The 24498-nt window shown below is 49.0% G+C and overlaps 2 protein-coding genes across 2 annotated transcripts in view; both read left to right on the top strand.

Moving 5' to 3' along the window:
- LOC144696891 (uncharacterized) overlaps positions 1-21839 on the top strand; it is a 70970-nt gene extending 49131 nt beyond the window's left edge. The window contains exon 2 of the mRNA XM_078568594.1: positions 21589-21839. Within this exon, the coding sequence (XP_078424720.1) occupies positions 21589-21796 (208 nt within the window). The 3' untranslated portion in view covers positions 21797-21839. The remainder of the gene's footprint in view (positions 1-21588) is intronic.
- Positions 1-24498, top strand: part of LOC144697817 (uncharacterized) — a 528726-nt gene that overhangs the window by 46174 nt on the left and 458054 nt on the right. The gene's annotated exons all lie outside the window — the stretch shown is intronic.

Genomic DNA, 24498 nt, shown 5'->3' with positions numbered 1-24498 from the left:
ATTGAAGTAGGGGAGCCTGTTACCGCTGGAGTTTGGAAGAACGGGAGGTGATCTGATTGAAACTTTGAACATTCTTCGAGGGTTTGACGGGGTCGGTGCCGACAGATTGTTTCCCTCCTGCGGCTGTAAAGTCTAGAATGGGGGGCGGCGGGGGCGTCACATTCTCAGGGTGAGGGGTCGTCGATTTTGGACTGAGATGAGGGGAAATTCCTTCACTCTGAGGGTTGTGAATCTTTGGAATTCTAACCCCCCCCCCCGCCCCCCCCGCCTCCCCACCGAGAGCTGTGGATGCTCCGTCGCTAAGTCTATTCAAGTCTGAGACCGATAGGATTTTGGGCGCGAAGGGATAGGGCGGGAAGGTGGAGTCGAGGCAGAAGATCAGCCGCCATCCTAATGAATGAGGGAGGGGGGCAGGCCCGAGGAGCTGAATGGCCTCTCCCTGTGCTGCCGAATGGCCTGTTTCTGTGCCCTGTATCCTGAGTGGTTTCCGACAAGTGCCCTAGTTCCTTCTGCTAACACCCCTCATGCGAAAAACCAACAGATTTGTAATAGCAGGCAGACCTTTAAACAATAGTGAATAAAAACGGGGCTCATGAAATAATTCATTATTTAGGAAGTAAATAGGAAGGGAAACCCCCGTTCCCCCGTTTAAACATCACACCATCGTAACTTATATTGACTTTCATCATTCTCTCAACCAAAATACAGCCGCTGACTCCCTCCCAAACCGGAGCTCAAATTCAGTGGTATTGTGGTCACCCTTTGCAAGGCAGTCATTGACTGTTGGATGATTAACAAATCCCCCCGGTTGTCCCTCCTCTCTAACTCTCGCCTGGCCTGTTCCCGGGCCAGTTTGAAAATATCCTGTTCTAGAAAAACCGTCCTGACTGTGTTCTAGAAATTTGAGACCGCGAGTAGAGTGCTGGTGTAGTGTTGTGGGTTTAAACTGCTCAGCCATGTACGTGACGATGATGAGGAAAGCGCGCAGGTGGCTCCTGAATTATTTCATGAGGCCCATTTTTATTCACTACTGTTTAAAGCTCTGCCTACTATTACAAATGTGTTGGTTTTTGGCATGAAGGGTGTTAGCAGAAGGAACTGAGACACTGGTCGGAAACTACACAGGATCATACGGCACAGAAACAGACCAATCGGCCCAACCAGCCCATGCTGCTGTTTATGCTCTACTCGAACCTCCTCCTATATTCCTCATCCAAACCCCTCTATACGTTTCTCCATCATGTGTTCATCCAGCTTCCTCCTTAAATACATCTACACTATTCACCTCAACCATTCCCTGTGGGAGCGAGTTCCACACTCTCTCCCACTCTCCAGGTAAAGGAGTTTCTCCTGAATTCCCCATTAGATTTCTTGGTGACTGTCTTATATTGACAGCCTCTGATTATGCTCTTCCCCAAAAGCAGAAACGCTCTCTCTGTATCCACTCTTATCGAAACCTTTCATCATTTTAAAGACTTCTACTAGGTCATCCCTCAGCCTTCCATTTTTTCCAAAAGAGACCCAGCCTGCCAACCCTTGCCTGATATATATACCCACGCATTTCTGGAATCACCCTTGTAAATCTTCCCTGCTCCCTCTCCAGTGCCCCTGTATCCTTTTTATAAAATGGTGAACAGTTCTGCACAGTACCGTAAGTCTGGTCTAATCTCGGTTTGGTGCTGGTTCAGCAGAACTTCCCTACTTTTCAAATCTAGCCCTCTAGAGATAAAGCCTGGTGATTGTTTGCTTATTTTTATGGTCTTGCTAACCTGTGGCACGGTTTTCAATGATTGACATATTCGTAACCGAGACCCCTTTGTTCCTCTACTACACCTAGACTGCCATCTTCCAAGTAATTCGTGACATCTCTGTTCTTCCTACCGAAATGAACTACCTCACATTTACCTGTGCTGAACTTTATTTGCCAATTATTTTCCCATCCTGCAAGTTTGTTGCTGTCCTCCTGTAATTTGTTGCAGCCCTCCTCAGTACTGACTCTTTCACCCAGCACCCCCCTGCCAATTTGGCGTCAGAGGCAAATTTAGAGATTGCATTGTGAAACTATTCTGCTACACCTGACACTGATATAGTGCCGGATAGTAGCAGAATATATATATTTCTGCTATTCCCCAAGGCCTGCCCCAGTTTCAGTAGTATAATGCAGTCTTCCCTAGTTGAATATCTGATGAGACAGTGATCTCCTCCAAGCTTTTATTCTCATTCACGGGACATGGGCACCGCTGGCAAAGTCAGGATTTAATGCCCTCCCCTAAATTGCTCCTTGAGAAAGTGGTGGCGAGTTGCTGCCTTGAGTATAACTGAGAGGCTTGCTAGGCCATTTCAGAGGGCAGTTAGGAGTCAACCATATTGTTAGGGCCTGGAGTCACACGTGGGCCAGACCAGGTAAGGTTGGCAGATTTCCTTCCCTAAAGGACATTAGTGACCCAGATGGGTTTTTACAACAATCAGATAGTTTCATGGTCACCGTCACTGAGACTAGCTTTCAATTCCAGATTTATTTAATGAACTGAATTTAAATTCCATCCTGCCATGTTAGGATCCAAACACACATCCAGGCCTCTGGATTGCTAGCCTAATAGCATAACCGCCCAGGCAATCCCGTTTTATAAAAATCTGAAGGAGTTCTTCCAAATGACCCTTGTGACACCAGTTGTTGAACATTCAACATTTTGACCGATTTACTGATGGATGAGACAGTAATCTAGAGGTTATTACTTTTGTTTTTGCTTTTCAACTTAGGCCCTAGCTGCTCATGCTCCCTGAACAGAACCTCTTACACGATGATACCTATGTATCTGGTACCTACATGAACCACGATAACTGGGCCCTCTCCCTCCCTCTCCACATTACTCTCCAGCCCGAGGAGATGTCCTTAAATCCATTACTGAGCAGGCTGCACAGCATTCGGGACTCACACCCTTGGCTACTGTCCCCGACTGTTCCTACATTCTGTTCTCTCCGCCACCCACCACCCCCAACTTGAATGGTCCCCTGTAACTCGGTACCATGGTCACTTTGCTCATACATCAAGCTGCTGTCCTCATGGCTCCAAGAACTTTGAATTTATTGGACAAGTGCAAAGTGCTACCTTCTTGATACCCATACCGGTATCACCAGTAGTCACACCCTCCCATCCCTGACCACAAACTAAATCTGATATTATGTAACTTAAGGAGAGTGGTTGCTTGCTGAATCAAGTTGTCCAGGCAACTTTCTCCCTATCGTCCAAAGTTCAGGCTCCAGCTCAACAACTCTGAACTGAAGTTCCATGAACTGCACTTACTGCAGCTGTGGTTGCTGTGGATCACATTCGTGCCGACCAACTTCCAAATGCTACGGCTGCAACACATCATATCAAGTCAATTCTGACCTGGAAGTTGCTCAATATCAGAGTATTTCCATCATTTTCTATTTTTATTGCATATTTTCAGCATCCACAGTATTTTTGCTTTTCTTTGACCAGGGGAATGTGAGAATATGGAAATCGTTATATTAAGAGTTTGCGAAGCATGTCTGAGCTGGGAACTCATGGGTACGACCACACCACAAATACACCGTCCACCAGCTGTATGTAGACAGGGTCATCCCATTTACTGACCCAAGGACACAGTCACGTCAGAAGGAGACCATTCAGATACTTTATATGCACGGAGGGATCTATTCAGTATTTCCACTAGTTAACACTTCAGCTTTAAAAGTTCAAAGCAATTTATATACAATCAATTGGTGATGAGGAGCTGTTTAAATGTTCTGTTTGCGAGAAAAGGCACATTCGTTCACACCGCCTGCTAAGAATCCAGTGAGTTCACATTTGACACTGAGGGTTTTTTCCTGCTGTTAATCAAGTCCAGAATAGAACTATGGATACTGTGTCAACTGACTTAACTATTTTATATCCAGGGTTCAAATCGTAATCGGACCACAAAAGATGATGTTGTATTCGATGAAACAGGTTGTCAATGGTGGTGGGAGTTACCCAGCATTCACCGAAAGCCAGAATGTGCCCTATCTGCACAACAGGCGATTGTTGCGCAGGCGCAGTGTCGCTCCGACTGGAGCATGCGCAGTACAGGTGTTCGGACGGGCTGGTGTCGGAGCCTCAGGAAGACAGAAACTGACTGGAGGTGGCGGGTGAGTGAGACCGAATGGAGTCGGCGGGTCGGGGGAGAGAGGCTTCAGAAACACCCGGCGTTGGCCGCAATCCCGGATCACAGCCTCCATGTCCCGTGTTTGCAGCTCCGGGGCTTCTTCCCGGTGACAGAGCCGGGTTCAGGGGAAGAGGCTCCGGAGCGGGAGATTCAAAAACTACGGGGAGACCGCGGGCCGCCCGGGGGCTCAGAAACTGGGGGGACGGACACAGGGTCCGGGTAAGACTCACCCGGGAGGGTTCCCCCTCCTGTGTCCCGCCCGGCGGCAGCTGGGTTCCCGCCTGAGACCCCGAATCAGAGACACAGGAGCTGGAGAACTGAACCCAGGCAGAGGAGAGGGAGGGAGAAAACTGGGAGAAACTGTTTTCAGATGCAGGAGTTTGTAACCAGAGGACACAGATTTATGATTTTGACAACAGAACCAGAGGGGGTGATGAGGAGAATATTTTTACGCAGCGATTTGATGTGATCTGGAATGCACACACTGACGGGGTTGGAAGCAGATAAAATAGCAACTTTCAAAGGGATTTGGATCAATAAATGAAGAGGGGAAAATTGGCAGAGTTATGGTGAATGGAACTAATTGGACGGTTCACTGATCTTTGTGACATTCTGAATTTTCCTCTCCTGAGGTTTTAACATTTGATCTTTTCAATCATAATGTGTCTCAAACAGAAGATTTAAAACGTTGGTTTCTACGAGCTGTCAGATCTGTTTCCTGTGTGTCTGTGTAACTCGGGAACTGCAGGCAAGGGTGAGAAGGAACCGATTCTTTTCAGTTTCTCAGATGCACCATTATCACCTCAGATAACAGAAATCTCTGGAGTTCCCCTTGTCGTCATTACCCTCCCCTTGGGTACAACAGCTCTCAGTCAAGTGGAGTCAGTCACACGTGTCTCTGTCATGACATTTCCACTCCTATACACACCTCCCTGTGACACTCACCATAACACAGAAACCCAAATATCATTGCTTCCTTACACCTTGTCCTCCTATTACAATCGGATCTTTATTCTGTCTTTTTCCTCCCTTAATGTAAGGTTCCCTGCAGTTAAAGTGACCTCTGTTATTAAGAACTGGAGTCGGCCCGTGTGATTATTTTTACACCAGACTCCAGTCAGCCCCATGTGCTGCAGTCGTAACTCCCTTCACAAACCCAAAGAGGAAGAGATTTTTTTTAAGGAGTGGATGGGCACGTCAAACCTGCAATCATGTCCCAGGAATCCCTGCTTTGCTGGATGGAGCAACTGCCCAGAATTGTCCCGTCTGTCATTCCCTTCACTCCTTCTGAGTCTAAGAAAATATTCGGCAAAAGAACAGAGACTCCCATTTATAATGACACCAGGAGCATCGACTTAGATGATGTGGACGAGTTTCTGGAGGGGGCTTGAACCCATATCCTTCTGACTCGGGGTGAGAGTGCCACCAATTAGTCAATATTGATATCAGTTCCCATTCCACTAGACCATGTCTGTGTTATTACATTAAACCCATCCCATTCCCATTGCAGTGATCCTTGGCTCTGTTATTAGACCTTAGGCAACACATTGACATCATATTATACCAATAGACCATGACTCACTTACATTGCTAGATGAGGCCCAAACTTTGGTTTTGGTGCACTAGATACTGACTGCATTATCATCACATTGGATCCAATGACGTGTTAACTAACACACTGCAGCCTAACTCTTATTATTGGAACAAATACTGTATTTGTTACACTCAAGGTGAGCCAAACCTTTGCTGTTCTTCCTTTGGGCCCATCTGCACTCTTACTGTATCAGACCCTGTGTTTGTAATTGTTACACTTATACTATGCCACTGTTATTATTAGAAAATAGTCTGTCTTTTATTCCAGTTCTGGTGTCTGTGTTTATTATCACTGGAAACATTTTTCCTGCTAGTTTTCAACTGGAACCTGTTTCTGCTATTTGATTGTCATATTTCCATGTTTTTAACTTTATTATTTAGTCTCTATGTGAATTTCCTCATGTAAGTCACACTGCAATTCAGCCTTTGGTCTGAAAACTTGCTTCTTGAATAAAATACCGTTATTATAGCTCACAGTATAGGACCATAAGCTCCGAATTACCACTTGGCAGGGTACAGGTGGGTAAACAGTAACTGGGATTGAACCTCACCATCACACAGCACCTTCATGAAAGAAAGGGAGAAAAATCAGTGTTGCATCCCTGTTGATGTTGATGGGCCATATTCTACCACCTGAAGCATTCTGGGTAGCATCATCTGCCATTGTCTTCAGATGGTACAGGAGCTAATGGAAGGTGTTCAGCTCATCGTGTTTGTACCAGCGCTTTAGTGTAGCTATCGAATTAGTCCCACTCCTCTGCTCTTTACTCCTAGACTTGGATATTTCTTCCTTCAACTATTTATTCAATTCTCCCAAAAATGTTGCTCTTGAATCTGCTTCCAGCACCCTTTCAGGCAGTGATTTCCAGATCATAGCAACATACTGCTTAAAAAAAAGTTCTGAAATCTGTGTCCTCAGATTAGCAATTTTTCTGCTACTGGACACCCTTATTCTTTCAGTTTGTCAAAACTGTTCATGATTTTGAAAACCACTTTGCATCTTTTTTGAGAAGGTGGTGGTGAGCCATCTTTTTGGCCTGCTGCAGTCCATGGTGTAAGTTCTGGGTATTTTAAGAGTCAACCATATTGCTGTGGGTCTGGAGTCATATGCAGACCGGGTGAAGATGGCATATTTCTTTCTCTAAAGGGTATTAGTGAATCAGATGGTTTTTTATGACAAGCAACAATGGCTTCAGGGTCATCATGAGACCTGGTGGGAATCGAAACCCAGCCTCCAGAGCATTAACCCTGGCCTCTGGGTTACTAGTCCAGTGACAATACCATCATGCCACCACCACCATCCTGCTTAACCTTTTGCTCCAAGGAAAACAATCCTAGTTTCTCCACATAGCTGAAGCCTCTTACCCTTGGTACCATTCTAGCAAATCTCTTCTGCACCCTCTCTAAGGCTTTCACATCCTGTTTAAAGTGTGATGCCCATAACTGAATACAGCACTCCAACTGAGGCATAACCGTTGGTTTATAAAATCAGTATTAACTCATTGAAAGTAAGTACACTCAAAATAAATTGTTTAAAATCTGCACTAAGAGATCGCATGGAGGTGTTCACAGGAGGCTTTTAACTGCTGCTACAATTGTATAACTGACATTCAATCCCCAGATAAAGAAGGGTACTATAACATCGTGGTTATCCATCTGTAATCCCTTCCGTCAAGGGTGATTCTTCCTTGTGGATGACTGGGTGCAAGTGATACGTCAGTGTTAGTTGTGTATTCACAGGTGACTAATGTGTCCTATCTTAGCCTTGCAGGCTCTCCTTACAGTGAGGACATGGGGTTTGTTGGCCAGTAGAGTTGGTGATGGATTGTTGACTCGAGCAGCTGCTCTCTCTGTTCCTCTCTCTCAGTGGTTGTTCTTGTTGATTGAAAAGTTCATGGATGATGATTCACCGTTTTGGAGGCGATTGGGAATCTGCTTCCCAAGTGTTTCTGTTAATAGAGCAGAATGTCAGGTAGGCCTTGAGATTGTCTTTGAAAAGTTTCCTTTGGCCCCATGTGTGAAGAGCCTCCCTGGTGTAGCACCGAGTACAGCACCTGTTTGTCAATCTGAATTCAGGCATTGTGACGACATGCCCAGGCATAGTGGTTACATTACTGGATTAGCAATCTAGAGGGAATAATAATCTGGAGATGTGAGTTCAAAACTCATCACAACAGTTAGAGATTTTAAATTCAGTTAATTCAATAAATCTGGAATAAAAATCTACTATAAAAGCTGTTATCAGTGATCATGAAATGAATGGATTGTTATAAAAGTCCAACTGGTTCCCTGACATTCTTTAGGATGCCATCCCAACCTCATCTGATCTACAGGTAACTGCAGACCAACAGCAATGTGTTTGACCCTTTGAAATGGTGCATAAGCCACTTGGTCATATCAAAGCCGCTCGAAGAAAGTAAAATTTAATTGGATTGCAGCGGTTTGGGAAGGCAGGTCACCATCACATTCTCAAGGGCAATTACGGATGGCAATAAATGCCCGCATTGCCAGTGACACCCACATCCTGTGACGAATGAAAAAAAGGAGCTGCAGCCTGTTTCCAGATTACTGTGTTATTGGTATGTGACAGCATAACTAAAAATACACAACCACGAATATCCACGAGACAACAATCCTGACAGTTACTCACTGAAAGGATTCACTCAGTCACCCCATCTGCTGAGTTCACATTTGACTGGAGGGATTGGATTCCGCGTCATTGCTGCTGTTTTGGTAAAACTTTGGGGGATTTGCAATTCACCATCAATTCTCTTCTTTTTGGTGGATAATGGATGTTCTGTGCACTTGGGCTTCTGTATAATTTGGTTCCTAATTTAAAAGCAAAATACTGCGGATGCTGGAAATCTAAAACAAAAGCAAAAATTGCTGGAAAAACTCAGCAGGTCTGACAGCATCTGTGGAGAGGAAGACAGAGTTAACATTACTACGGACTCGAAACATTAACTCTGTCTTCCTCTCCACAGGTGGTGTCAGACCTATCGTTTTTTTCCAAAAATTTTTGTTTTTGTGTTGGTTCCTAATTTTATTGACTGCCCGACACTCGCCCCAATCCCCACATCTTTGCAAAAAAAACACTCACCACTACCAATTAGGCCATTCTATGGCAAGGAATTTACCCAGCATCCCCCGCGGTGGTGAATGTCCCCTATCCCCGCCAGAGGAGAGCAGTGCGCAGGTGCATTATCGCCCAGTGTTTGGAGCATGCGCCATAATGGCGATGTGGCGTGTTCTGTCTGTCTTATCTTCAAACTGGTAAGGAAATGAAAACACGGAGGAAGGGCCGGGAGGACGGGGAGGGTTTCTAAACACCTCGTAAAGGCTCCAAACCTTGAATAAGACCCTGAGGTACCCTTGTTTGCAGCCCGGTTCTTTTTTCCAAAGAAGCGCGTTAACGGCCGCCATTTTGGCTCAGCGGGGTGCAGTGCGCATGCGCGGACGTCTTGATTTTTTTTTGTAAAAATATACTTTATTCATAAAATATCGTCAACCACATTCCAAACCCTTTCAAACACACCATTACAAAGGTACAATCAGGTTCAACTTTTACAACATGTATCACCAGGTGCATCAGTACAAACAATATTACAATCATTTGCAGACATTCATTTTGAGCTCTACAGCCCGAGGGGATTTAAGCAGTTCCCAGTCCCTCGGTGCACTGTGGCAGAAAGGTCTTAGACAGCGACCCTTCCCCATTGCACCTTTGCGGCAGCTGCCCCAAGCTTTAGTGCGTCCCTCAGCACGTAGTCCTGGACTTTGGAATGTGCCAGTCTGCAACACTCGGTCGGGGACAACTCTTTGCGCTGGAAGACCAACAAGTTTCGGGCAGACCAAAGAGCGTCTTTCACCGAGTTGATGATCCTCCAGCTGCAGTTGATGTTTGTCTCAGTGTGTGTTCCTGGGAACAGCCCGTAGAGCACAGAGTCCTGTGTCACAGAACTGCTCGGGATGAACCTCGACAGAAACCACTGCATCTCTCTCCAGACCTTCTTTGCAAAGGCACAATCTACAAGGAGGTGAACAACGGTCTCTTCCCCACCACAGCCACATCGAGGGCAACATGCCGAGGGGGTGAGACTCCTGGCGTGTAGGAAGGATCGTTACGTGCCGACCACTGCCTGATGGACTTGTGGTCGAAGGTGTTTCTCTGCATAAATTTTTCCACGAGGGACAGGTGGTACGGCACGGTCCAACTACTTGGAGCGTTCCGCGGCAGCGTGGCCAGACCCATCCTTCGCAACACCGGGGACAGGTAGAACCTCAGCACGTAGTGACACTTGGTGTTTGCGTACTGAGGGTCTACGCACCACTTGATGCAGCCACACAGAAAGGTGGCCATCGGTATGAGGGCGATGTTGGGCACGTTTTTTCCCCCTTTATCTAGAGGCTTCTACATCGCGTCCCTGCGGACACGATCCATTTTTGACCTCCAGATAAAGCGGAAGATGACTCAAGTGATCGCCACCATGCAGGAGTGTGGAATGGGCCAGACCTGCGCCACGTACAGCAACAGCGAGAGTGCCTCACACCTGATGACCAGGTTCTTACCCGCAATGGAGAGGGAGCGTCGCTCTCACATGCTCAGTTTCCTTTTCACCATAGACACTCGCTCCTTCCAGTTTCTAACGCATGCCCTGGTCCCTCCGAACCATATCCCCAGCACCTTCAGGCCGTCAGCCCTGACAGTGAAGGGGACAAAGGATCGGTCAGCCCAGTTCCCAAAGAACATGGCCTCGCTCTTCCCACGGTTTACCTTGGCTCCCGAGGCCAGTCTGAACTGGTCGCAGATGTGGATCAGTCTGTGCACCGACAGCGGATCCGAGCAGAAGACGACGACATCATCCACGTACAGGGAGGCTTTGACCTGAGTGCCTCCACTGCCTGGGATCATCACTTCTCTTATGCCCGGATCCTTCCTGATGGACTCAGCAAAGGGTTCTATGCAACACACAAAAAGAACAGGCGAGAGAGGACAGCCCTGCCTGACTCCAGATTTAATCGGAAAGCTGTTTCCCACCCATTGAGACTGCGCTACTGATGTTAGTGTAGAGCAGTTGGATCCAATTTCGAATTCCCTCCCCAAACCTCATTTTGGAGAGCACATCCACCATGTAGGTGTGCGATATTCTGTCAAAGGCCTTCTCCTGATCCAAGCTGATGAGGCAGGTATCCACACCCCTGTCCTGTACTTAGGCAATCGTATCCCTGAGCAGCGCGAGGCTGTCAGAGATCTTCCTGCCCGTCACAGTGCAGGTCTGGTCATGGTGGATCATCAATTCCAGAGCGGTTTTGACCCGATTGGCGATGACCTTGGACAGAATCTTATAGTCCACATTCAACAGTGAAATAGGTCGCCAATTTCTAATTTCCTCCCTTCCCCCCTTGTGCTTGTAGATGAGGGTGATAATGCCTTGCCTCATGGATTCTGACATACTGCCGGCCAGGAGCATACTCTCGTACGCTTCTAGCAGGTCTGGACCGATCCAGTCCCACAGAGCCGAATACAAATCCACCGGCAAGCCATCGCTTCCGGGAGTTTTACTCTTCTCGAAGGACTCAAGGGCCTTAGTCAGTTCGTCAGGAGTTAGCGTTTTGTCCAGGCTCTCCTGTGTACTGTCGTCTAAGACCTCCGTGATAGAGGACAGGAAGGACTGGGAGGCCGTGCTGTCTGTGGGCTTCACGTCATCCAGTCCGGCATAAAAGGATTTGCTGATCCTCAAAATGTCAGACTGCGATGACTTTATTGAGCTGTCTTCTTCCTTCAGGCTGCTGATCACAGAGCGCTCTCTGTGTACCTTTTGGAAGAAGAAACGTGAGCACGTCTCATCCTGCTCCAAGGAGCGGACTCTGGAACGGAAGATGATCCTGGAGGCCTCCGAGGCAAAGCGCGAGGCTTTCTGGCTCTTCACCTCTTGGAGGTCCTCCTTGACATCGACCCCTATCGACTGCAGCCGGAGCAGGTTCTGCATGTTTTTCTGGAGTCGCGACATTTCCCTCTGTTCCTTTCTAGCTTTCTGGGTGCCTTTGAGGATGAAAAACCTCTAGATGTTTCCCTTGATCGCTTCCCACCAGTGTGTCAGGGACTCAAAGAGGGGTTTCACGGTTCTCCAACCTTTGTAATCCCTCTTGAGCTCCTCAATGTTCTCTAGGGTCAGCAGTTGCACGTTTAGCTTCCATGCCCCCCGCCCACCCTCTGGTCCTTCTCTAAGTGGCAGTCCGCCAGTAGGAGGCAGTGGTCAGAGAAAAACACCGGCTTGACGTCGGTGGATCTGACTGCGAATGCACGGGACACAAACAGGAAGTCTATCCGGGAACGGATGGACCTGTCTGGCCGCGACCAGGTGTATCTACGCTGCGCTCCGTCTGCAGGGTTGCTGAAGACGTCGTGCAGCTTTGCATCCTTAAGTGTTTCCATCAGAGATCTGGACGTAGCATCCAATCCGCTGCTTTATAGTCTTTTTTTTTTGCAAAAATATACTTTATTCACAAAATATCTTCAAACAACATTCCAAAACATTTCAAAATCACCAACGCAAAAATACAAACAGGTTCAAACTTTGACAACACGTATCACGAAATCCATTGATACATACAATAAATATTACATTCATTTTGAGCTGTACAGCCCGAGGGGATTTAAACAGTTCCCAGTCCCTCGGTGCACTACGGCAGAAAGGTCTTAGGCAGCGACCCTTCCCCATTGCGCCTTTGTGGCGGCTGCCCCCAGCTTTAGTGCGTCCCTCAGCACGTAGTCCTGGACTTTGGAATGTGCCAGTCTGCAACACTCGGTTGGGGACAACTCTTTGCGCTGGAAGACCAACAAGTTTCGGGCAGACCAAAGAGCGTCTTTCACCGAGTTGATGATCCTCCAGCTGCAGTTGATGTTTGTCTCGGTGTGTGTCCCTGGGAACAGCCCATAGAGCACAGAGTCCTGTGTCACCGACCTGCTCGGGACAAACCTTGACAGAAACCACTGCATCTCTCTCCAGACCTTCTTTGCAAAGGCACAATCCACAAGGAGGTGAACAACGGTCTCTTCCCCACCACAGCCACCTCGAGGGCAACGTTCAGAGGGGGTGAGACTCCTGGTATGTAGGAAGGATCTGACAGGGAGGGCCTTTCTCACCACCAGCCAAGCTATGTCTTGGTGCTTGTTGGAAAGTTCTGGTAATGAGGCATTCTGCCAAATGACTTTGACAGTCTGCTCGGGGAACCATCCCACAGGATCCACCCTCTCCTTTTCCCACAGGGCCTCTAAGACGTTACGTGCTGACCACTGCCTGATGGACTTGTGGTCAAAGGTGTTTTTATGCATAAATTTTTCCACGAGGGACAGGTGGTACGGCACGGTCCAACTACTTGGAGCGTTCCGTGGCAGCGTGGCCAGACCCATCCTTCGCAACACCGGGGACAGGTAGAACCTCAGCACGTAGTGACACTTGGTGTTTGCATACTGAGGGTCTACACACCGCTTGATGCAGCCGCACACAAAGGTGCCATCAGTATGAGGGCGATGTTGGGCACGTCTTTTCCCCTTTTATCTAGAGGCTTGTACATCGTGTCCCTGCGGACCCGATCCATTTTCGACCTCCAGATAAAGCGGAAGATAGCTCGGGTGATCGCCACCACGCAGGAGTGTGGAATGGGCCAGACCTGTGCCACGTACAGCAACAGCGAGAGTGCCTCACACCTGATGACCAGGTTCTTACCTGCAATGGAGAGGGAGCGTCGCTCTCACATGCCCAGTTTCCTTTTCACCATAGACACTCACTCCCTCCAGTTTCTAACGCATGCCCTGGTCCCTCCGAACCATATCCCCAGCACTTTCAGGCCGTCAGCCCTGACAGTGAAGGGGACAAAGGATCGGTCAGCCCAGTTCCCAAAGAACATGGCCTCGTTCTTCCCACGGTTTACCTTGGCTCCCGAGGCCATTCCGAACTGGTCGCAGATGTGGATCAGTCTGTGCACCGACAGCGGATCCGAGCAGAAGACGACGACATCATCCATGTACAGGGAGGCTTTGACCTGAGTGCCTCCACTGCCTGGGATCGTCACTCCTCTTATGCCCGGATCCTTCCTGATGGACTCAGCAAAGGGTTCTACGCAACACACGAAAGGAACAGGCAAGAGAGGACAGCCCTGCCTGACTCCAGATTTAATCGGAAAGCTATCTGTTTCCCACTGAGACTGCGCTACTGATGTTAGTGTAGAGCAGTTGGATCCAATTTCGAATTCCCTCCCCAAACCTCATTTTGGAGAGCACATCCACCATGTAGGTGTGCGATATTCTGTCAAAGGCCTTCTCCTGATCCAAGCTGATGAGGCAGATATCCACACCCCTGTCCTGTACATAGGCAATCGTATCCCTGAGCAGCGCGAGGCTGTCAGAGATCTTCCTGCTCGTCACAGTGCAGGTCTGGTCAGGGTGGATCACCAATTCCAGAGCGGATTTGACCCGATTGGCGATGACCTTGGACAGAATCTTATAGTCCACATTCAACAGTGAAATAGGTCGCCAATTTCTAATTTCCTCCCTTCCCCCCTTGTGTTTGTAGATGAGGGTGATAATGCCTTGCCTCATGGATTCTGACATACTGCCGGCCAGGAGCATACTCTGGTACACTTCTAGCAGGTCTGGACCGATCCAGTCCCACAGAGCCGAATACAATTCCACCGGCAAGCCATCGCTTCCGGGAGTTTTACTCTTCTCGAAGGACTCAAGGGCCTTAGTCAGTTCATCAGGAGTTAGCGTTTTGTCCAGGCTCTCCTGTGTACTGTCATCTAAGACCTCCGTGATAGAGGACAGGAAGGACTGGGAGGCCGTGCTGTCTGTGGGCTTCACGTCATCCAATCCGGCATAAAAGGATTTGCTGATCCTCAAAATGCCGGACTGTGATGACTTTACTGAGCCGTCTTCTTCCTTCAGGCTGCTGATCACAGAGCGCTCTCTGTGTACCTTTTGGAAGAAGAAACGTGAGCACGTCTCATCCTGCTCCAAGGAGCGGACTCTGGAACGGAAGATGATCTTGGAGGCCTCCGAGGCAAAGTGCATGGCTTTCTGGCTCTTCACCTCTTGGAGTTCCTCCTTGACATCGACCCCCATCGACTGCAGTCGGAGCAGATTCTGCATGTTTTTCTGGAGTCGAGACATTTCCCTCTGTTCCTTTCTAGCTTTCTGGGTGCCTTTGAGGATGAAAAACCTCTAGTTGTTTCCCTTGATCGCTTCCCACCAGTGTGTCAGGGACTCAAAGAGGGGTTTCACGGTTCTCCAACCTTTGTAATCCCTCTTGAGCTCCTCAATGTTCTCTAGGGTCAGCAGTTGCACATTTAGCTTCCATGCCCCCCTGCCCACCCTCAGGTCCTTCTCTAAGTGGCAGTCCGCCAGTAGGAGGCAGTGGTCAGAGAAAAACACCGGCTTGACGTCGGTGGATCTGACTGTGAATGCACGGGACACAAACAGGAAGTCTATCCTGGAACAAATGGACCCGTCTGGCCGCGACCAGGTGTATCTACGCTGCGCTCCGTCTGTAGGGTTGCTGAAGATGTCGTGCAGCTTTGCATCCTTAACTGTTTCCATCAGGGATCTGGACGTAGCGTCCAATCTGCTGTCGACACTGCTGGATCGTCCAGCTGCATCGATGATGCAGTTGAAGTCACCGCCCAGAATGACCGGCCTGCAGGTCACCAGCAGCAGTGGGAGCTGCTGAAAAACCTCCAGCCGCTCGGCCCCTTGTGACGGGGCGTACACATTAATTAACCGGAGTGGAGCACTCTTGTACATTACGTCTGCTACGAGGAGGCGTCCGCCCACCACCTCCTTAACCTCGGAGACGGTGAAGTTGCCTCCCCGCAGCAGAATACCCAGGCCGGAGGAACGAGAGTCGTTTCCGCCCGACCAGATCAATGGCCCATGGGACCACCATCGTGACCATTGCCTGTAGGAGCTGAGGTGTGGTATCGCACACTCCTGCAGAAACAACAGGTCAGCTTTAACCTTGGCAAGGTAGTCCAAGGTCGCAACACATCGCGTAGTAGATTTAATGCTTCGCACATTTATGGATACAATCTTTACACCCATTTTAAAGTGTTTATTTTCTTACCAAACCAATTGTCTCTGAGGGCCCCAGACCTTCAGTCTGCTCCTTCATACCCGTAGTGAGCTCAAATTGCTTCACTTTGGACGGGCTGAGGAAACGGTCCTGAAACTCCCCATTGGAGATGTTCCGCTCAGGTGGCATCTGGGGGTTCGTGTAGAGAACGGGATATGAACTGTCCTCTGTTGGAGAAGCTTCTCCAATCCTCTCCCCCTCTGGGGCGTTGCTGCTCCCGGCTTCCCGGAGCTGGGGTGCGCTGAGCGCCTCACCGCTCCCAGATTCCTGAGGCTGGGGTGCGCTGAGCGCCTCATCGCTCCCGGCTTCCCAGAGCTGGGGTGTGCTGAGCACCTCACCGCTCCCAGATTCCTGGGGCTGGGGTGCGCTGGCCTCTTCGGGTTGTGGACAAAATTGGGGAGCGCTGGTCTCTTCTTTGTCTCCAATGTTCTGGAGCTCGGGCGTCTCGTCCTCCAACTCCCTAGAGCTTTGCCGCTTCTTCTGTGGGTGCCACCCTGGCCCTTCTTCGTCCGAAGAGCTGCTTCCTTTGTCATCTGTGTCGGATGGGAGACACCTCTTGCCACTTGTCTGGGAAATGGCTTGGTTCCTTCTTAGCCCCTTCTTCCGTTTGGCTCTTTTCACCAGCTGCAACTCCCCCTGCTGCTTTCCCACTGCTGCCTCCTCCTTCTCCATTGATTCGCTCTCCTGAGGAGTGGGAGATTCAGGGGGCAGTGCTGTTGATAGAGGCAAATCTGTTGCCTCACTTTTTTCCTCCACCTTGTCTCTCTCTGTGTCTTCCTTGTTCCCGATGCTCTCACTGGGGGCCTTGGTGGTTGGAGTGACACGAAGCATTTCTTTTGCTTCCCCCTCGTTGGCTTTGGCTGCCTGTGCGTAAGTACGGCAGCGTTTGGGGCAGGTCCTGTAGAGGTGATCTGCCTCGCCACACAGGTTGCAGCACTTAGCCTGTTTGCAGTCTTTGGTCTGGTGCCCTTCCTGTTTGCAGTTCTTGCAGAGGACGGCGCTGCAGTTGGCCGCCACATGACCAGACTTGCCGCATGAGCGACAAAGTTTGGGTTGCCCAGCGTAGACAAGGTAGCCACAGCTTCCCCCGATAGCGAATCTGGATGGAGGGTGGAAGATGGCTCCTTTGCCGTCGGTCTTGAGCGTGACCTTCACCTGGCGTTTGCATGTCCAGATCCCCAACTCGTCTCTAACCGTGGTGCAGCTTCCCACCTTATCGAAGTGCCTGGTGAGGAAGGTGACCACGTCGGCGACAGGGACGAAGGGGTTGTATAGATGCACCGTCACCACATCGTCCCGTTGCAAAGGCAGAGCAAAGAGCGGCTCCGCTGTCAGGATTTTCATCTCTGGCAGGTCACTCTTCTCCTTGAAAACCTTCAGGAGCTTGACGCAGTCTGCCACTCACTGAAATGTCACGTCGAAGTATCCAGCGCTGGGGAAATCTTGCAGGCAGTAGACATCCACAGCCTCAAAGCTGCACACCTTCAGCAGGATCCTCCTAGTGAAAAGAGCCCGGTCCATAGCTGCTCCTCCTTCTTCACTACCCTACACTGTGACTCGGACAGTGTTAGGTACCCCATGATATGGGGTTTGATTGGTTATAGCCATTTTACCCTTCCCTGGCAGAATTTGTGATCGAGGTTTCTGCCCTGCCAGGTAAGTATAGTCTTTATAGTCTTTGTCGTTCTGAATGATGACAGTATTAACCTGCTCCCTAGCCTGTCCTAACTCTTCTGCCGGTTCATTTATTGAAACCAGGGACTCTCCTTGTCCTAATGGTGACATTCCCTGTCCGCCCAGTTATTCCTTCAAGTCAGCCCTTGAATTGTTTCATCATGTTCCCTTTATTGTTTCAGAAACAAATGTTGAAATGTTTGCTTCACACCCACAGGGTTTCATCTGTTTAAAGCCACAAACAGAAAGGTCCAGTTTTCTCCTGGAGTTTGAGACAAATCAGCTTAGAATGATGCAGAGTTTCAGCCAATGAGGGAGATCCGGGCTCAGCCCCGCCCCTCATTCATTCCGATTGGTTGGCGGGCCAGGCACAGTTAGTTATCCAGCCCCGCCTCCTCTTGCTATTGGTCCAGAGAGGCCGTCCATCAGGCGGGCTCTGTGAGCTGGAGCATGCGCAGTGCGGGTGAGGACAGAGAGCTGAGGTGATTTGTGTCCAAATTCTCGGCCGGTAAAATACTGCCGGGTGGGTTATGGGGGAGGGATGGAGCCGACGAGTTGGGTGGGAGGCTTCACAAACACCCTGTGAGGGCCCCAAGCCTCGAATACGAAGCTCGGGTACGATATTTGAACCGGCTGCAGCTGCTCGGACCATTAGCCGACACTGGGCCGGGTTAACGGCCGCCACCTTTATCGGGGACAATATGCAGCCTGCGGAGACAATGAGGGATTTATGGGCTCAGCCCCGCCCCTCGTTCACTCCGATTGGAGGACCAGCCGTTCTCGTTCTGTCCTCCAGCTCCATCCCCTCTTCCCATTGGTCATTCCCTCCCGTCAATCACTCCCCGGCACAGTGAGCTGGAGTAACCGTTATGAATAATTATCAGGTCCTGGTTTGCAGCTGCGGGGCTTCTCCCTCCCGGGAACAGGCCCAGGTTAACGGCCGCCATCCTGGGTCAGCGAGTGGAGGATGGTTCACATCAGAGGATGGGGGAGGGGGGACAATAAATAAGAGGTTACACTTTGGGCTCCAGTCAATCAGGATCTGATCTGTGGGAAGGAAGGAAACCCTGGGAGGTGGGCGGGGAGGATTCAGAAACACCCGCTGGAGGCCCCAACGACGGCCTGGATCCAACTGCTCTACACTAACATCAGTAGCGCAGTCTCAGTCAATGGGTGGGAATCAGATAGCTTTCCGATTAAATCGAGTCAGGCAGGGCTGTCCTTTCTCGGCTGTTCTTTTCGTGTGTTGCATAGAACCCTTTGCCGAGTCCATCAGGAAGGATCCGGGCATAAGAGGAGTGACAATCCCAGGCAGTGGAGGCACTCAGGTCAAAGCCTCCCTGTACATGGACGACGTCGCCGTCTTCTGCTCAGATCCGCTATCAGTGCGCAGACTGATCCACTTCTGCGACCAGTTCGAACTGGCCTCGGGAGCCAAGATAAATCGTGGGAAGAGCGAGGCCATGTTCTTTGAGAACTGGGCTGACGGCCTGAAGGTGCTGGGGATATGGTTCGGAGGGACCAGAGCATACATTAGAAACTAGAAGGAGCGAGTGTCTATGCTGAAGAGGAAACTGGGCATGTGGGAGCGACACTCCCTCTCCATTGTGGGTAAGAACCTGGTCATCAGATGTGAGGCACTCTCGCTGTTGCTGTACGTGGCGCCGGTCTGGCCCATTCCACACTCCTGCGTGGTGGCGATCACCCGAGCCATCTTCCGCTTTATCTGAGGTCGAAAATGGATCGTGTCCGCAGGGACACAATGTACAAGCCTCTAGATAAAGGGGGAAAAAACGTGCCCAACATCGCCCTCATACCGATGGCCACCTTTGTGTGTGGCTGCATCAAGTGGTGCGTAGACCCTCAGTACGCAAACACCAAGTGTCACTACGTGCTGAGGTTCTACCTGTCCCCGGTGTTGCGAAGGATGGGTCTGGCCACGCTGCCGCGGAACGCTCCAAGTAGTTGGACCGTGCCGTACCACCTGTCTCTCGTGGAAAAATTTATGCAGAGAAACACTTTTGACCATAAGTCCATCAGGCAGTGGTCGGCACGTAACGTCTTAGAGGCCCTGAGGGAAAAGGAGAGGGTGGATCCTGTGGGATGGTTCCCCGAGCAGACTGTCAAAGTCATTTGGCAGAATGCCTCATCACCAGAGCTTTCCAACAAGCACCAAGACATAGCTTGGCTGGTGGTGAGAAAGGCCCTCCCTGTCAGATCCTTCCTACACGCCAGGAGTCTCACCCCCGCTGCACGTTGCCCTCGAGGTGGCTGTGGTGGGGAAGAGACCGTTGTTCACCTCCTGGTGGATTGTGCCTTTGCAAAGAAGGTCTGGAGAGAGATGCAGTGGCTTCTGTCGAGGTTTGTCCGGAGCAGTTCTGTGGCACAGGACTCTGTGCTCTACGGGCTGTTCCCAGGGACACACACCGAGACAAACATCAACTGCTGCTGGAGGATCATCAACTCGATGAAAGACGCTCTTTGGTCTGCCCGAAACTTGTTGGACTCCCAGCGCAAAGAGTTGTCCCCGACCGAGTGTGTCAGACTGGCACATTCCAAAGTCCAGCACTATGTGCTGAGGGATGCACTAAAGCTTGGGGCAGCCGCCGCAAAGGCGCAATGGGGAAGGGTCGCTGTCTAAGACCTTTCTGCCACAGTGCACCGAGGGACTGGGAACTGTTTAAATCCCCTCGGGCTGTACAGCTCAAAATGAATGTCTGCAAATGAATGTAATATTCATTTTTTGTATCAATGCATTTCGTGATACGTTGTAAAAGTTGAACCTGATTGTATTTTTGTTTTGGTGATTTTGAAATGGTTTGAAATGTTGTTGAAGATATTTTGTGAATAAAGTATATTTTTGCAAAAAAAAACACCCGCTGGAGGCCCCAAACCCCCAATAAAACTCATTGATTTTATTGTCAGTCTGCCGACAGGAGCTGGAGAACTGAACCCAGGCAGAGGAGAGGGAGGGAGAAAACTAGGAGTGGAAGAAAGAAATGGTGGAGACGGTGAGATGGGTTTGGATTTCAGCCCAGGGAGGAGGGAGAGTGTGTGGGACGGGGATTTACAGCTTTGGGAGAACAAACTCCCAATAAGAACCTGCAGGTCCCGCGTTTGCAGTTAAAAACTTTGTGCGGCCATCTTGGTGAAACAACAAAGAGTGGGCGGGGCTTCAGGGTTCCTGTGACCAGGAGAGAAAATGATTGATTCATTGATTCTGTTCTCACTCTGCACGGAGGGGCTTGAGAACTGAACTCAGCCAGAGTAGAGGGAGATAACTGGGAGCAGAGCAAAGGATGGTGGAAATGATGTGATGGGTTTGGCAGGGTGAGCAACTCTCACAGAGATAATTAAGGGACAGCCTGCCATGGTGTCCATATGTGTGTGTGTTGAGGGAGGCTGTTGAGTGGGGTGCTGCCAGAGCTGTGAGGGTGGGTGGGGATGAGGTTTGGCTGCCAGAACAGTTTGAATAAGGTTCAATGTAGGTCCAATTTATGGGACAAGCATCATCCTTGCACTATGCAGCCTGGGACAGTTAACTCAAATAAGGGACAATCCCATAAAATACTGAACAGTTGGTAACCCTGGGTTTGGATTCCAGTAAAGGGACAGGGAAAGTGTGTGGCATGAGGATTTACTGCTTTGCAGGAACACGTGAGGAAAACATGCTCCATAGAAAATAGAATTTTCTGTTCTGAATTTCTATCCTGTCTTGACAGTGCTGATGTTTGTAAACTCCTTTGACAGGATATTTGAAAAGAAGGATCTACTGACATGGAATCGGCCAACCTGGAGAATCACAAGGTCAAGAAACCATGGAAGTGTGTGGACTGTGAGAAGGCATTCAGATCTCCATCCCAGCTGGAAAGTCATCAAAGCAGTCACACTGGGGAGAGACCGTTCACCTGCTCCATGTGTGGGAAGGGATTTAATCGATCATTCAACCTACTCACACACCAGCGAATTCACACTGGGGAGCGACCATTCATCTGCTCTGTGTGTATGAAGGGAATCAGCAGTTCATCTCACCTCCTGAAACACAAGCGTGGTCACACTGGGGAAAGGCCGTTCACCTGCTCCATGTGTGGGAAGGGGTTCACTAATTCATCTGACCTTCTGACACACCAGCGAGTTCACACCGGGGAGAGGCCATTCACCTGCTCCATGTGTGGGAAGAGATTCACTCAGTCACAAAACCTAATGAGACACCAACGAGTTCACAAATAACTTCTGGAGGTGGATTCTCTTGTTATTGCAGTTGTTAATCACATCCAGGTCTGAACCATGTTCATTCGGACAGTTTGCATTTGTTTCTGCTGCTGTTCATAACCCCTATAACTGGTTGGAGCTAACTGTTCAGGAAATTGTCCCTCAAGTTCTGAGGAGATGAATTGATCAGCCAGAGTCTAACTGAATAGCAGAGCAGGCTCGAAGGGCTGAATGACCTACTCCAGTTGATAAAAGATGATCAGTTAGGTGTGATCTCATTCTTATCGAACAATATGCAATGAGAGAGATAAAGGAGTCCATTTGGCCCTCAGATCATTTAACTGTGGACTGTGACTTGGAGTTGATGAAGCAACTGTCAGGCTGTGTTTATACTACATTCCTAGCCCATCTAACAAGGAACATCTCATACTGAGCCAGATGATCTGCTGCTTACAACCACTGGGGTGTTACATCACTGAATTGACCACTTACCTTGGCAAAATAGGTGCATTTCAATTTTTGGATGGAAATGATGGCACTGTTCTGGGAACCAAATTGGAGACACAAGCACAGAGGTGTGGGGAATCTACCCACTAGTGTGGGGATTGTTAACACAGCTGTGAAGGGATTTGGAACTTTTTACTGTGGCTAAGGCGCTATATACAACATGCTGTAGTTACTGTTGACTGGGGTGACATTCAATTCCCTGTTAACTCGTGGATACATTCACAATGCAGAAAGGCTGTTCACCAGCTGCATGTGGAAAGGGATTCACTGAGCCATCCTTCTTTCTGACACACCAGCACAGTAACGTGAGAGGGAGACCATTCAGATACTTCATGTGTGTGAAGTGATTTACTCAGTTTTCCCACCTGTAAACATTCCATATTTAAATTTTCAAAGGATTTGTTGCACAATGGGTACATTCCGGCTGGTGAGAGGTTGTATAAATGTGTGTGTGGAAGAAGATTCATTCATGTATGCTACTTGGTGACACATCAGTAGGCTCACATTTGACCATAGGGAGTTATCGATGCTGTTATTCACATCCAGGAGAGCACTATGACAGAGGACCCATGCACTAACTTTCTGAAACATAATCACAGAATGTTACGGTGCAGAAGGAAGCCATTCAGCCGTCGTGTCTGCAGGGCTCTCTAAATAAGCATTGACTGAGCACCATTCTCCTGCCTTTTCCCTGCACCCTTGCACATTGTTTCTATTAAAATAATCATCTACTGCCCTCTTGAATGCCTCAATTGAACCTGCCTCCACTACACTTCTAGGCAGTGCATTCTAGACTTGAACCACTCACTGTGTGAAAAAGTTTTTTCTCACGTTACATTTGCTTCTTTTGCAAATCACTTTAAATCTGTGCCCTCTCATTCTTGATCCTTTTACAAGTGGGAAAAGTTTCTCCCTACCAATTCTATCCAGCCCCCTCATGATTTTGAACATCTCTATCAAATATCCTCTTACCCTTCTCCTCTCCAAGGAGAGCAGTCCCAACCTCTATCTTCATAACTGAAGTTTCTCATCCCTGGAACCATTCTCGTAAACCTCTTCTTCACTCTCTCCAACACGTTCACATCCTTCCTGTGGTGCCCAGAACTGTACACAGTACTTCAGCTGAGATCTAAATAATGTCATATATAAGCTCAGCATAACCTACTTGCTCTTGTAGTCTATGCCCCTATTGATAAAGCCCAGGATACTGTATGCTTTATTAACTGCTCTCTCCACCTGTCCTGCCACCTTTAATGATTTATGCACATATACACCCAAGTCCCTCTGCTCCAGCACCCCCTGAACAATTGTATCTTTATTTCATATTGTCTCTCCATGTTCTTCCTACCAAAATGCCACATCCAGTCGTGAATGATGGTGGACAATTAAACAACTCACTGGAGGAGGAGGTTCCACAAATATCTCCATCCTCAATGATGGAGGAGCCAAGAACATCAGTACAATAGATTAGGCTGAAGCATTTGCTACAATCTTCAGCCAGAAGTGCTGAGTGGATGATCCATCTCGGCTTCCTCCGGAGGTCCCAAGTATTACAAATGCCAGCCTTCAGCCAATTCGATTCATTCCATATGATGTCAAGGCACGAGATACTACAAAGGCTATAGGCCCTCTCAACATTCCGGCAATAGTACTGAAGACTTATGCTCCAGAACTTGCCACGCCTCTTACCAAGCTGCTCCAGTACCCACTGGCATCTACCCGGCTATGTGGAAAATTGCTCCAGTATGTCCTGTGCACAAAAAGCAGGACAAGTCGAACCCGGACAATTACTGCCCCATCAGCCTACTCTCGATCTTCAGTAAAGTAATGGGGAGGGGTCATCGACATTGCTATCAAGCGGTACTTGCTTGGCAATAGCCTACTCATTGACGTCCAGTTTGGGTTCCACCAGGGTCACTCAGCTCCTGACCTCATTACAGCCTTAGTTCAAATATGGACAAGAGAGCTGAACTCCCATGGTGAGGTGAGAGTGATTGCCCTTGACATCAAGGCCGCATTTGACCGAGTGCAGCATCAAGGAGCCCTAGCAAAACTGAAGTCAATGGGAATCATAAGGAAAACTCTCCGCTGGTTGGAGTCATAGCTAGCACAAAGGAAGATGGTTGTGGTTGTTGGAGGTCAGTCGTCTCAGCTCCAGGACATCACTGCAGGAGTTCCTTAAGGTAGTGTCCTCAGCCCAACAATCTTCAGCT

Source organism: Cetorhinus maximus, chromosome 23 (assembly GCF_964194155.1).
Source record: "Cetorhinus maximus chromosome 23, sCetMax3.hap1.1, whole genome shotgun sequence".
NCBI classification, from domain to species: Eukaryota; Metazoa; Chordata; class Chondrichthyes; order Lamniformes; family Cetorhinidae; genus Cetorhinus; species Cetorhinus maximus.
The sequence above is the reverse complement of the archived record's forward strand: the minus strand, read 5'-3'. Positions and strand labels throughout refer to the sequence as shown.